This window comes from Apis dorsata, unplaced genomic scaffold, assembly GCF_000469605.1.
Source record: "Apis dorsata unplaced genomic scaffold, Apis dorsata 1.3 scaffold_293, whole genome shotgun sequence".
Classification (NCBI taxonomy): domain Eukaryota; kingdom Metazoa; phylum Arthropoda; class Insecta; order Hymenoptera; family Apidae; genus Apis; species Apis dorsata.
In genome coordinates, this window is record NW_006263568.1 from 26,795 (window position 1) to 42,451 (window position 15,657).

Consider the following 15,657-nt stretch of genomic DNA (forward strand, 5'->3'; position numbering starts at 1 on the left):
TTGTCCAGACACATGAAAATCTGATCCTGAAATTCAAAGAAAAGGAATTCGCTCACTTAATTTGAAATACATAAAAATTTAGATATTAAAAATAATTGAATCTTCAATATTAATAAAAATATAGTGTAATTGTTTTCTATCATTATTATTTCGATTCATATTACAAAATTTTTTTATATATAGATTTATAAATTTTTCCATAATAATATATAATTTTAAAAATTCATATATTTGTTTTTTTATATTATTTACTTTAACAAATAATTTTTTAATGAAATTAATTAAGAGCACATACATAAAAAAAATATTATTTATTCAATGTAAAAATTGAGATTGATTCTAGCGATTATAAATTAACAATTAAACAATATTCATTAATTAATATTTTATATCATATAAAATCAAAATAAAATTATATTATATTGAATTTCGAGAAGATATTTAATAAAATTAATAAGCATTAATTTGATGTTATTACTTATTTTTTTGATAAATTTATAAATTTTATAAATCCAATGTATTCTTATATATAATTATTCTCTCTTATTATATTTATACGTAAAATATGGAAATAAGAAAATAATTTATTTAGTTTTATCCTTTAAATATATTTGGAATAGATATTCATCAAACAATGATTCGAAAAAAAATTATATCGATAATTGTTACAAAGTATCTATCAAGATCTCCTTTATTATCATTGTTTATCTTTTAGCTATTAAAAAAGAAAAAAAAAAGAAAAATTAATTATACATTTAAGTTCATATATGCGTGATAGTATCTTACTGTATTGTACTCGCCATTCTGTCGTTAAACGAATTACTCGTGAAAGCGATTATGCGTGGAATTGCATGACATCGCTTGACACGTCGTCGTCATTGTCTAAGAGATATAGTGCAATCGATTATATTGCATTATCAAAATATTTAATGTAATAGAATTAGTCTTCGAAAAACTTCATAAATTTTCAATAATATTATAAAAATGTGGAAAATATTTTTCACCACATGCTACGAATTCATCATAAAAAAATACGTTAAGAATATAGAAGATAAAAGAATAAAAAAAATATGGATACTTCGACGCTCACCGTTGAAGATCGGTACGAAGCTGGTTATCGTTTTTCGTCAAGTATATATTATGCCTATTTGTATAAATAGATTTTTACAACGAAAGAACAATGAAGTGACAACAAGGCTCTAACGTGAGCAAAGAAACCGAGAAGACGGCCTCGCGAACGGCCATCTTTGCACATGTGGACAGAAGCCAGAGCAGTGCTGCTATCTGTAGTCCCGTGAATGCATTGATTACTAAAAGGGGGGCGAGGCCGAACTTCATCATCAGGATCGTATTAAGTAAAAAAATGATAAATTAAATGTTTGTATCTCAAAAAAATGTTTAGAATTTCAATTTTGAAATATTATAATTGATCGCTTATATTATAGTTATTTATAGTATATTTATATATAACATGTCAATTATAATTTTATAAAATAATATAGTATATTATAAATAATTAAAAAAAAACTGCATGTTTATTTTTAAATTATATTTTAAATCACTTTTTTTTCATAATTTTTTTTATAATATATTAATAATATTAATGTCACTGAATGTATTTTGAAATTTGATTATCATATTATTTATAATATTTTCATTTAATAATTGAAGTTAAAAATAATTGTAATAATTGTAATATTATATTTCACTTTATTTTTGATATACAATCATATTCCAAAAATTGAAGAATTATTATCTATTTATTATTATTTATTGTTTAAGCATTGGCTATCTAAAGCATATATATCAGCAGAATGAAAAAATCGTGGCCTGGAAATCGGGAATGTAATACGTCATTTCCGGTGTTAATTCTTTCTTTCCCTTTCTCCGTTGCTTTTCTGTCTTTTTCTTTTCTATATTAATAAATCATATAACAAATACATATATAGATATATAACATATATAAAAATTTTAATTTTCATCAATATGATTTGAAAATAATAGAGAATATAACTCAAATATAAAAAAAAATTATAAATGCATAAGAAGATAATATATATAAAAGTAGAAGTGAGGTTAGAACGATCACGCTTTAGCCACGTGGCTAACCCAATCTAAGAACAATAACATGTTGAAGCGATAAGCATAAAAATAAGATCTTTTAAAAAATATTATCATCGGAAATCAATCATTAATGTTATTGTAATAAGTCTTCCGATATTTAAATATTGAGAGAATTGTTCGTAAAATTTTTTAAATATTAAATTTTATAAGCAAAGTACATATTATCGAAATATATATAGATTAAAAGAAAAATGATATAATTTATATATATAAAATTTCTATTTATACTAAATAATAAATATCGAAGTTTTTTTTTTATCCATTAAATTTTTCTGCTATTGCTTTTGTATATTAAAAGATAAATATTTTTTAATATAAATTCATATTAATTTATTTTTGAGAATTTACATTAAATAAAAATTTACATAAGAATTATTTTTTATGATATAGATTATTATAAAATTTAACAGTTTATGCTGGATATTTTATTAATCAATTAAAAATTCAAAATATTTTTTATAAATCGATAAAAACAGAATTATTATTATAAATATTTTATAATATTAATTAATATAATATTAAATTTTTATATAAATATATCTAATTTTTTCAATACTGAAAAATATTAATAAAAAGAATCTATATAATACTATATGTTTATATAAATTAAAATTTTTTGTATTATAATACAAAAATAATTAAACTTGATTAACCTATATTAAATAAATAAAATGAATAAAATATTTAATAAACTTTTCTTTGAATGATAAAAATTTTTTGAAATGTTAGAATGTAGCGTCATTGTAGCGAGACATGTCATGCAAGAGGAAAGAATCGAACATGTATAGCTCCGCGACTGTACAAGGTAGAAAGCATTTTATCGATTGACCTATATCGTGAATTGTCTACAATGCCGCCCAGCGGCGTTAAGGACTAACCTAAATACTATGCAATTCGATATATCGATACAGTAATGTATCGTTAAATTATGAACAATTTATTGATTGAATAAAAATTTGGAAACTCATTTAATACGAAAAATTTTGATCGATAATAAAATATTGAAAAAAAAATATATATTTAACATTATAAAATCTTAATGAAAATAAATATATTTTCAGAATTACTAATCATTCTATTAATTATAAAAAAAAAAACTTATGCAATTTAAGAATATAATTATCATTACTATAAATAAAAATATTAAAAAAATTTATTTTTATAGACATTGTAGTATAAATCGAGCTTAGTCGTCTATCCATAAATAGATGCAAACGATTCGACTTCTGACAGATAGGGTACCAGGTCAAATTAACTACCTCCAGTGTGTTCGAAAATAACGGGCTTCATGTATGTATATCTATTTCTACATACATAAATGTGCCACACAGATATGTATTATATATTTATTGTCTATGCAATAAAAAAAATTGTAGATTAAGATAAAAACTGAGAATTTTACAAATCAATATAAATTATATCAGATACAGTTAATTATAATTGCAATTGAACATAATATACATTATTAGCAATCAATCATATCAATTGTTAAGAATATAAAAACTTAAATCTTAAGTAAATAACAAAAATTTTTTAATTAAAAACGAATGTAAATAAATATATAAAATCTAAAGAGACAATGCTTCCATTGGTCACAAAAATGTATGTCCATGGAGCAAATGGAAACAAAGAGTATGTAAACAAATATCTAATAATGTGAGTAAAGACAACTTTTTCTATTTTATTTGAAAGTTTTATAAAGATAATGAACAAAGAAAACATGAAGAACTATAAATAATAGAAACTAAATTTTTATATTTTTATATCACTACATTATTTTATTTTTTTTTTCTTATCAAAATTTTTAAGTTAATATTTTTTAAATAAAAAATTTCTTATTAAATTATTTATTAATTATTATATATTAAGTTAAATAATATTATCAATGTAAATAATATTAAATAAATCTTTTAATTAATTTGCATGTTAAAAAATGATGCAATAATATTATATGAATTTTTTTGGATAGACTAAAAATTATATATTCAAATCAATTTGAAAAAATTTTTCCCATATAATTACGATAATAATGAATATTATATCAGAATTATTTAAATGCACAAATATATATCCTCTGTTATAAACTAAAAAGATAAATTTTTTTAATATATTAATTTTTTAAATATTTTTTTAATTTACAAATTCTAGTTTCAATAATGTAAATATAAATTTTAAATAATAATTAATATTAATTAATATTCAAAAATAGTCATATTTTTTTAAATCAAATTCAAATTTTAGTTTAATTTTTTAGTTAATATTATATATGTAATGTATATATAATATAATTATATATGTAATTTATATGTAATATATACGTTTAGAAAATGTAAGAGATTACTATTATTTGTAAACTTACAAGATTAATTATTATGTAAAATGTAATTACTAATTTAAATAATTAAAATATTCTTTTTTTAAGTTGATAAAAATCAATGATTTTAAGTTGATAAAAATCAATTATAATCAAATTATAAAATAAAATGATTTAATATTCTAATCATGAAATCTATTCTAATCAATGAAAATAAGTCATTAAAATATTAATTTTTAATTATTCAGACAATTAATTCATTATTTTGCAATATTTTATATACATATTGAAAAAAATTAATTTTTATATCATCAAATATAAAAGGTCATTATTTTTTAAGTAGTTTTATAATTTCATAAAAAATCATAAATATTTATTCTAAATAAAATAATTACATAAAAAGTATTGTTTGTAAAATTTCCAATATAATTTTCAACATCGTTTTCTTTTTCTCTCCTGCCTCTCTTTCTGCATTGTTTGTTCTTGTACTTACTAGCATTTGCAGTAACAACTCGATACTGTGGCGGTGCTTGTTGATGCTGGGTTTGTTGCTGTTGTTGCTGCTGATGACTCAGATGGTTAATGTTAACAGTCAATTGATGATGGCTCAGCTGATGATTCAAGTGGGGACTCGGCGAGGGTGGTGGTTGATGGACCGGATGCACGTGGTGATTATGACCTGGCTGAGGATTTTGTGGATGAGGGGCCGAAAGGTGATGATGGTGGTGGGGCCCTCCACAATGTGGTAAAAGACAGTGCATAGGTCCTACACCCACGGCTACACCCACTGCGCCCTCCTTTGAGACGCCATATCTCGAAACCATTCTTCCTGATGTACCTTTTTCTTCTTATCCAGTGTCAATGATACACGCCTTGGCCGATAAAATTGATCAAGAAAAAAGAATTGATCAAAAGAATGTGTTTTCGTAGATTGATTTTAAGATCTTTTTAAATGACGAATGCATCAGGATTCGGATATGCAATATTTATAAATTTAATAGATAAAAACAATATTGCATAAATTTATCTCTGAACGTTTTTATTGTTGAAATAGTGATCATACGTATTTATTCGTTCATATTTTTATATAAAATATATGTAACCGTAAAAAAGCATATTTTTCAAGCTGTAAATATAAATATTTTCTTTTTTTTATTTCTCTTCGTTTCTTCTTTTTTTATGTTGGTGATCTCAGAATTAGTGATTGATTCAACACGATGAACAAATGGTCAATGGTATTAAGTATAAAAAATTCATCAATTTTTAACTGATGCTTTTTTCGTTGTCTTTGAATCTTTCAATCGGCAATGCAGTACCATGATGTCATCGTGTACTTGATCGGTAATATAACAAAGGGTCTTATTGAACAGTGTTCATCATGAAAATTGAATACGCCCTATAGAAGTCACGAGAAATCTTTTTGAAAATATTAATAGTAATGTTGTTTTCTTTTTATCTTCAATTTTCTTTAAATATTCATAACATTTGTTTTACATGTATAATTATTTCCAATTTTCATCTTCAAAACAATGTTATTTTTTATTTTTCGATTAATTAATAATATATTTAAATTTCACATATTAAGATATTCAATATAAATAATGTTGAAAAAACATTCTTGAAAATAGAAATTCTTGACGATTAGAGGAAATGATCAAATTCTTGAAAAGTGTAAAAATTTCCATTGGTAAGATATTAAAACGAAAAGAATAAAATACTTTGACCAACATTTAATTAAATGATTGATCGATATTCATCGAATTTTGCTGCCTAAGACGTGTTTTATAGACGAAATGTCTGTACACGTAATGATCTGAAAGCAACATTTTCATTCGATATTTTTCAAATAGAACAAATTAATTTATTTATGCGATTTCATTGTTCAAAAATGATTTCACATGAAATTTAATTTTCTACTTGAGAATATCGCGCCATATTGTTTTTGTCTCGTTCAATGCACGCGATTCCTCTTGATGAAGTATTTTAGTATTCAACTGTCAAAACTTCTTAACGTGGAGATACACAAAAGTAAGAGACACGTTGAAACGGACGGACTATCGTACCTCTTCCATACCAAAATCGATATTTAAGGCTCGACCGGCGTCTCCCTCTTCGTACCACCCACTCTTGCTACGGGAAACTTCCTGTTCACAGAACACATACAGGTTATGTCCACCAATGATTTAGTATTCGAATGAAATCCAGCAGCATAGGATTTTAATTCACAATAGATTTCTCCAAATTCTTTTCACATATTCCTTCTTTCTTTACTATTGGATCACTAAGAAAAGTCTCAAGATTGATGATCGGAGGTATTCGGCCGCGTGCCGAAAAGTACCGAGTTGCGTTCTATGTAGTTTTCTCTGTATTAAGATTTATGAACGCGATAAAAAAAAGCGTTCGCAGGTAAAGAAGCGAATTACTCGCAACACTATGCACGCACGTTTTTAGTAACACTATGTTTAATAGCACTCGCGTATATGCTCAAAAAAAGTGCAATACAAGATTTTAAATTAAACAGAAAATTGAAACGGCGTCAAACTGTTCCTAGGTTGCGTGAGATTCTTTCTCAGAGACCATAAGTTCCAAAATATCACCCTTTTTTAAGAATTTTGCTTATTCGATATTGCAATCGAAGCTTAATATATATTTAACGTACGCGTTTATAGCAATGTAACGTGCACTCAGAAATAGGAGAAATAAATTAACGATGATGTGAAGACGAGCGTACCCTTTTGCAAGGGACGCGACGGAGACTGATGCAGGCTCGTCCTTCTCACACGACTCACGAATCGCGATCCGCGGCCCCCTACCCGTTTCGCTCTGCAACTAAGGAGCGACAGGACTGTGTAATGATTTTATAAGTACCCTTTCAAACTTGATGATTTAAAATTTTATAGAATTATTTTAATTTTACTAAACAAAATATTTAAATAATATTTAACAAAAAATTAATTATATATTATTTTTTATGTACAAAAAATAATTAAATGAATTGTTCAAAATAATTAAATGAATAAATTTATTATTATTATTTTATTTTTATCATAATAAAAATTCTTTTTTTATTTTTATATATTAAAATGTCAATTTTTATAAATATTTTTTCTTAATAAATTTTTATCTTTTTTAGAGCAAATAAGATTCAGATTATGTTATGAAATATATTTTAAATTATAAATGATATGTCTATTATTTTATATATATTTTTATTACAATATTGAAGAATTCAAATATCATAAAAGCAAAATACACGTGTTACGCTACGGCCCTGAAAAGTAGTCAAACACCAAACCCACACCGGGTAGAAGATATATACCTACGGCCGCGTGCGCAGACCAGTGGACAGAGTGCAAAACCCTGCGCATGCGTAATGGACGTCGACACAGCAGACCCTTCAACTCGCATGAATGCAGTAGGCGCAGCCCCACAACACTTGAGGGTAAGGTGACGTGCAGCCTTGTGCATGCGCACATATAGTTTATTCGCTTTAACTTTGTCACACCCGTATATTTGTATTTACTTTTTATTACCGCAAGAATCAAACATGCATATATATTTAATGTAGATATGTATTTCAAATATATTTCAAATTTTTAAAAATTCAAATTAGAAAATTGATATAAACAAGATAAATTATAAATAAATAATATTTTTAATTTTCATTAATTACTATCAAATTAATGGAATTAATATATCTTAAAATTATTTGCACACTTATAATGCAATAGAAATAATTTATAATTTATATAAAATATAAATATATAATTTTTATATTATTTTTATAATATTATTGAAATTTTAATAATTATATTAAAAAATTTACATTAAAAAATAATTTAATATTATTTCACATGAATGAAAATTCAATTTTCTACCAAAATTTTTATAAATTTAAAAGATTAATGTAAATATTTATAGATTGATTAATATTCTCTTTTATATATTTCATTATATTTTTAATGCATTATATATTTCAAAGAATTAATATTATAATTTTACATTATGTATTGAATTCATATATATATATATATTTATGTATATTCAACATTTCTTGAATTATGATTAATAATTATATATTTTCAAAAAATCTTCTTAAAAAATTAAAAAAAAAGAATGAATCACTCCTTTTTCTACATAAAAAATAATACAATAAAGCAGGTGAAATCCAATCTTTTAATTTAAAGTGTTTTCTTCACGATAATAAACATTAATTTGAATGAATCAAAATATCTCCGTGATCATAGAATATATACATTACAGCGAATATGCTTCTATTATTATTGTAGATGAAGAAAAGAGACAATGAGGATAGTATATTTCTTAACGACATTCAGAACGATGAAGCAGAGAAAGAAAAGAGAGACGAGTCACGAAGATACACGAACGTGTGCCATGCGTGGGCGAAACTGCACGAACGCGTAAATACAGAGAAGAAACACGAGAGGCATACTCGACTTTGTTCAAATGAGGAACAAGATCCGCGAATGATGTGTATAGGTTAGGTAGGTAACCCAGTTTCGCCGGTACACCAGGCCAGGCTGCAGCAACGCCGTTTTACGATCGATACCTATATGCACCCGGTACTGCTCACAGCCTAGATTCCTTGTCTAGGATAGGTACAAGAAGGGGACTATGTGACCTACATCTTAGAAAAAAATGTAACGAAAATATGATTTAAATAGTATTGAATTCGAAATTGACAATACAGTCAAAAAAATATTAATATATTAATATAATATAATATAATATAATATAATATAATATATAATATTAATATAATAATTGTATTAAATTAATTATTAATAATGTATTAAATTAATTAATAATACTAATTCTGATTATCGGATTATTTCTTATCTCGATAAACATTCCTACTTTAATTTTGATGATGTATTTATTTAATAAGTAAAATAAAAATGTGTCATATTACATATATGTAATATCAACATATATAACAACGAATGATATAAGAATAAAAAAAAATGTATTATAAGAACAAAAAACTTAATGTATTTCAAAACATATTTAAAATGAAAAAATACTATAATAATTAAAAATTTAATTTTTAGTTTTTTAATATTTTTATATCATAAGAAAATTAATAAAAAATATTAATTTTTCAATAAAATGCATGTATTTAATGTTCAAATTTTAATTGCACATAAATATTAGAAGAATAATAAAAAATCTTTATTTTTTATTTCAAAATAAAAGTTAAAACAATAAGTTAAAACAATATTTTCATATGTGTAAAAATAATGAACAAAACGAAAAAAAAATCGTTTAATTATTTAAATAAAAAAAAAATGTGATGAAAGATAGATCGTTTAATTATTTAAATAGAAAAAAAGAATGTGATGAATTAGAGATGAAAGATAAATTGTGTATCAAAAACATACAAAATTTTTATAAAGACGATAAATAGCAAGAAAGAAGCGAAGTTAGACTAATAACCTTTGACAACCTTCGTTTGTCTCGGTTCATTTTACCCAGTCGAGACGTGGTAGTTCAAAGTCCTCTGGAGAAAACATAGCCACTGACTCATGCTTGCCAAAAGAATTCAAGGAAAGCAAGCACGAAAGCGAACTTTTCCAAAGTATACAGTATGATTCACTGATAATTGAATCTTTCAAACGAAAACGCATACGATATTAATCCATGAAGAATATTATTTAAAAGGAAAATAAAAATTAAGATTCTAATTGTAATATTCTTAGGAACACATTTTCTTTAGTAAAATAATAGTAGAAATATAAAATCGTTAATATTTTAAATTGGTCAAAAATATATATGTGCCTTATAGAAATTCCATAATGGTTACAGAGGCAAGGAACGAGAAGAAAGTAGACGTGTTCACAAACCATAGAAGTTAGTTTCCAGGGGTCTTTGAGCCCTCAAGCCGTTGACCTTGGAAAGGTAGCACGAAGATCTTGTGGTGTGAGAGCAGTAGTACTCTGCCTCTCGTGGGCGTCCGGTAGGAGGTTACAAGCTTGCAAGAGGAAAAAGGCCGATGCGAATACGAAGGAAAAGAGTAATAAGAGCTAACGTATGTCTGGACAAAGACAGAGAGTCCCTCTGTGAAGAGAGGGTCGATATTTACCGACTTCCCCCCTCTCTTGGCCGGGCAACGACCTACCACCCCCTGCATATTCACTGAACTCGCTCTTTTACCCTTCATATTGCTTTCTGTCTTGCATTCAATTTACCTCACCTCTCAACCCCTTTACTATTTCTTCACAATGTTCAACTGCCTACAATCTTTTTCCCTCTCTCTGACTACCCTTAGTGTCGCTACGTTATTGCGTTCTAACCCTGAAACAAATCAACTCGTCCCTTGAGACACCCAACTACCAAGAAAGACATCGTGGTCAAGAGCGAGAACCCGACCGTGGCTCACTGAATACAGGAGAACATAAAACGGAAAATCTATCGATGAAGGAAGGAGAAAGAGAACAAAAAGAAGAATTAATGTATAAATATATATTATAGCATTTTTATTAGAAGATTTCATAATAAATATGTATATTGTTTGAAAAATTTTCAAAAGTTTAAATTCATAATTCATATGTAAATTTTATATCATAATTCATTTACTTTTATATTATATAGCTAATAAAATATTGATAATTACTTATATAATATATATATAATATAAATAAATTAATTAAATAATCATTTATTCTAATAGTTTTTTAAATATAAACAAGTATTTTTAATGCTTAATGTACTCTTAAATTTATTTTTAAATGTACATTCAATGTCACATGTATAATATAGTAAATGGATATTTTTTATCATATGTATAATATATATAAAGTTATCAGAAAATAAAAATATTAATCAATTTCATGATAGCAGATACAAAAAGTGTATATATAACGTAAATGATATTATTTAATATTTAAGTAAAAAAATACTAAGTATAATATGATATTGTTCTGCCATCTATATGTAAATAGTTTAACGAATTTCGTCTACTCGGTCGGTAAAAAAACATGTTAAATTCTTTATATTAAATTAATATTTGATTGTAAAAATATAAAGTTTGTTTAAAAAAAAAAGAAATTTGAAAATCTTTTAATAATATATATCCTAATCTCTTTTTTTCAATCCCTTTTTTTATCTTGTTTAAGATTATATTATAATAAATAAATTTTTTATATAAATATTTATATATTATATTTTATATAATTTTATACAATTTTATTTTATTTTATATAATTTTATGTAATTTTATATAAATTTATTAACACATACATATAAACATAACATTTAATATTCTAAACTTTTTAATGTTTCTAAATTCGAAAAATTTTTTGTATTTAAAATTTTATTACTTCTGATATGTAAAAATAAAAAACAAATAAATTTTGCATAATAAAGATACCGAAAAACATAGTATAAATGTTTTAAACGATCACGAATCTGTATTTTAAGTTGTGTATCCCAACTTCTCAAATCAGAATTGCACAGTAGAAGTATGTTCTATTAGTTACATCGAATGAAGCTCAAGCGGAAGTAACAATTTTACTAACTGATCTAATAGCATTTCTTCTTCATTCATATATTTTTGTTCTATATTACAAATAAATTTTTAACGAAAATCAGCTATATATTCTCAGAAAGAAAAAACTATAAAACTGAATAGGCCTACCAAATATTATATATTATAAATTATATTTAATTATTTTAACAAAAAGTACTATTTCTATTGTTAAAGTATTATATTATATTTCACATATATGCATTAAAAATTTAACATGAAAATATCATGATTCTTAATGAAATTTATCTATTATTTCTAACTTATCTTATAAGTTTTCTTTTAAGATTATTTTACTAATATACTCATTGATTTTGCCTTTATTTTTCATATTTGAACATTTTCGCGCTTATCGCAAAACGGATAACATCCGCTATTGTTAATGTATTTTTCACATACTTCATTTGTCTCGGAAATTTCCAAGAATTATATATTTCTTTCTTTGCAACTTCATCGCACAAAAATATCTTCGAACCGTGTAAACAGTTCTTTAAAAAATATACATTCTTATTTGTATTCAAAGTTAAAAGCAACTATCTTATCCTACATACATATTCTACATAACATTGACATCGACATTAAATAAAACTGTTCATGTCACTATTATAAAAGCATCAGTGATTTTTATATATATTATATTAATGAAATACAATGAAATATAATGAAATACAAGATGTTTTAAGAATATTTACATTAAACTTTAACTATAATTGTAAATTCAAGAATTTATTTGAGTTTTTTCTTGTTTTTATAATTATTCGTTTCTTTAAAATTGAACAAATTTTTATTCAAGAAAAAAATATGAATAATTGAAAAAAATCGAAAACTGATATATCCATCTATCAAATATATTATATTATAATAATAATTATATAATAATAATAATAATAATAATATTATTATATTATAATAATATTATAATAATAACAGATTTTTTAGTATAATAAAAACAAAAATTAAATATATAATAATAGTACGTAATTGTTATTTTGAAAAAAATATCTTTTCGATAATCAAAAATATTAAATTTAAAAATTAATAATTATTTTTCCATTATGAAATTACGATTCAAATACAAAAAAAAAAAATAAACAACAAATTTTTTTAAATATTTTTTTAAACATTAAAAATAAAATAAAAACAAATTATCAAAAATAAATAATTTTTAGTAATTGACATAAATATGTACATATATATTAATATAAAAATTATTCAACGTGTAAAAGTACACTTTCTACCAGGAACTGTTCGAAACCTGGTTTACCAACCGATACAACATGCGTGTTAAATGTCACAATGCTAAGTCGCTATAACTCACTATGAATAAATTATATAATAAATTCTCGATAAGAATATTTTAATGTACTTTTAAATGATTCAATAATATATTATTGAAATAATATATTATATAAAAATTGCATAAAAAAATATTAAAAAAGATAATTACAATATATTTTTTATATTACATTATATTTACATTACAATTAATTAAAAACTTTTTAGAAATAAAATATCAAATACACATTTTGAAATCAAAATACATAAGATTAAGAACAATTCATTTCAATGTTCATAAATATAAATGTAATAATAAATGTAAATATTCTAAAAATTTAGAATTTAGTAATTTCATCAACATATGTATGTTAAAAGAGCAAGATAGTTACAACTGTTGAAAAATAAAATCCTAAAAGCTGATGTTCGCATTTTGGTTCATAATCTTTTACCGCATTGCTGGCAAGGACGCATTGGACGTGTAATTAGAATTAGTCTTACGACTAAACTGTATCGACACAAAAATTCAAAAATTCTTTATACTAAAATGCTATAATTTTAATTATAGAATGTCAATATTTTTCAAAATTTTTTTCTAATTTTTTACTTGAGTAATTTTAAATATATAGAAATTAATTTAATTAATATTTTTATATTAAATTATTTATAATTCTGATTTAAATATTTATCAAAGAAATTTTATTTAGCAAGAAATAAAATACTGATTCAGTTAGGTACAAATCGTAGATCAACTGATTTGTGAATTTGAGAATGCATTCACAGAATGAAGCAAGTTTTTTATTCACTTTTTACAAGAAAAAAAAATATTTGTTTTATAGACTATGAAATTTCGCAATATTCTTATTTTTTCTCTAAATTCTTTTTTATTTTATTGTTATCCATTTAGATAATTCAAATATTGGAAGAAAAAAAACTTGCAAAAAAATATTAATATTAAACTTGAATTGAAATTCTTTTTTTTTCATAAATTAATATTTATTAATAATATAGAATATTAATATAATAGAATAAACATTTACATATTATATATATATTTATGGAATATTTAACAAACTGATCACATTATTTTATACATTCCACTAAAACTTTAATCCTGAGCCATTTCTAATATTTATAGACATCTTTTGTATTAATGATTATATGACTCACTAAAAATCATAGGATTTTGAAAAATATTTTCTTTCTAATTCTCTAAAAAAATCGCTAAATTCTAAAAATAAAAGTCTCTTAGAGATAAAAATAAAGATTTGCTAGGATTTATAATAATGCTTATTGTGATAATAATGAACCCTCTGTAAAATACTGCATGAATTGACATAAAAAATTATTGATGGAATTCAAGGACATGGGGACAAATAAATAAAAATTATTCTCAGGTATACAGAGGATGAAAAGCAGGTATACGGTTTATACGAAAGGTTTGACAAATCCAAAAAGGGAATAGTAATTAAGTGCAATCGTAAAAGCATGGTTATTGAATAGGCATAGTCGTTGAGCAAAGATCAGTAAGAAGCAAGCAAAGTACGGTTAGTTTCTCCCCGGATGTCTGATGGCCTCTTTCTCGTATAAGCGGCCTTGTCAGGAATGCACATTTTCTGCCGGTTCACCGTTTACTTTGGCTTCGATTTGAATCGATGCACAGACGTCTACTACCTTTCACCCAACTGTCTTTTAATCACGTGACTGTACTTGTTATCACTTAACTTCGTCATGATCTTTATTGTCGTGTGGACCTTTCTAAGACGATCAACTTTCTTTCGAATATTTTCTAATTTTTGTAATTAATTTTATTGAGTATGAAGAGAATGTTATGTAGAAAATAATTGAAAAATACATCTAGAGTTCCAAGTTGATTATTTATTTAATTACATGAAAATAAATTTTTATTCAAAAATTGATACTATGACAATGAATATCTTTAATTATATTTTTTTTTCTATTATTTTCTGTTGTTCAAGTTATTAACTAGAATAATAAAATAATATTTTTTTGCGCCGTGAACAAGTGAATAGTTTTGTTATTCAATGAAGATATCAATGATTTGTTAAACTTTGTGTAAACTTAAAATATTTAATTAAAAATCAATAAGATCAATGTTTATAATCCATTATATTTAAATAATTTAATCGCTTATTTAAATTATTACTATATTATTATTATTATTATTATTATTATTATTATTATTATTATTATATATAGAAAGAGAAAAAGAAAGATATAAAAAGAAAAAAGAAATTCACAAGTGTTTTAATATAAGTAAATAACTAAGTTTCTATTGAACATGAAAATGAAATATGATATACGATAGATGCATTTTTATAGAATAATAAATACTATATAAATAAATATAAAATAAATAAAATAAAATAAATAAAAA

At 23.7% G+C, this 15,657-nt stretch overlaps 1 protein-coding gene across 1 annotated transcript in view; it reads right to left on the reverse strand.

The window, feature by feature from the left end:
* Positions 1-15,657, reverse strand: part of LOC116185835 (forkhead box protein B2-like) — a gene marked incomplete at its 3' end in the record, with an annotated part of 21,235 nt that continues 5,578 nt past the window's right edge. The window contains exons 3-4 of the mRNA XM_031511198.1: positions 4,932-5,310; positions 1-26 (exon numbers count right to left, since the gene is read on the reverse strand). Coding sequence (XP_031367058.1) covers positions 1-26; positions 4,932-5,262 — 357 coding nt within the window. The remainder of the gene's footprint in view (positions 27-4,931; positions 5,311-15,657) is intronic.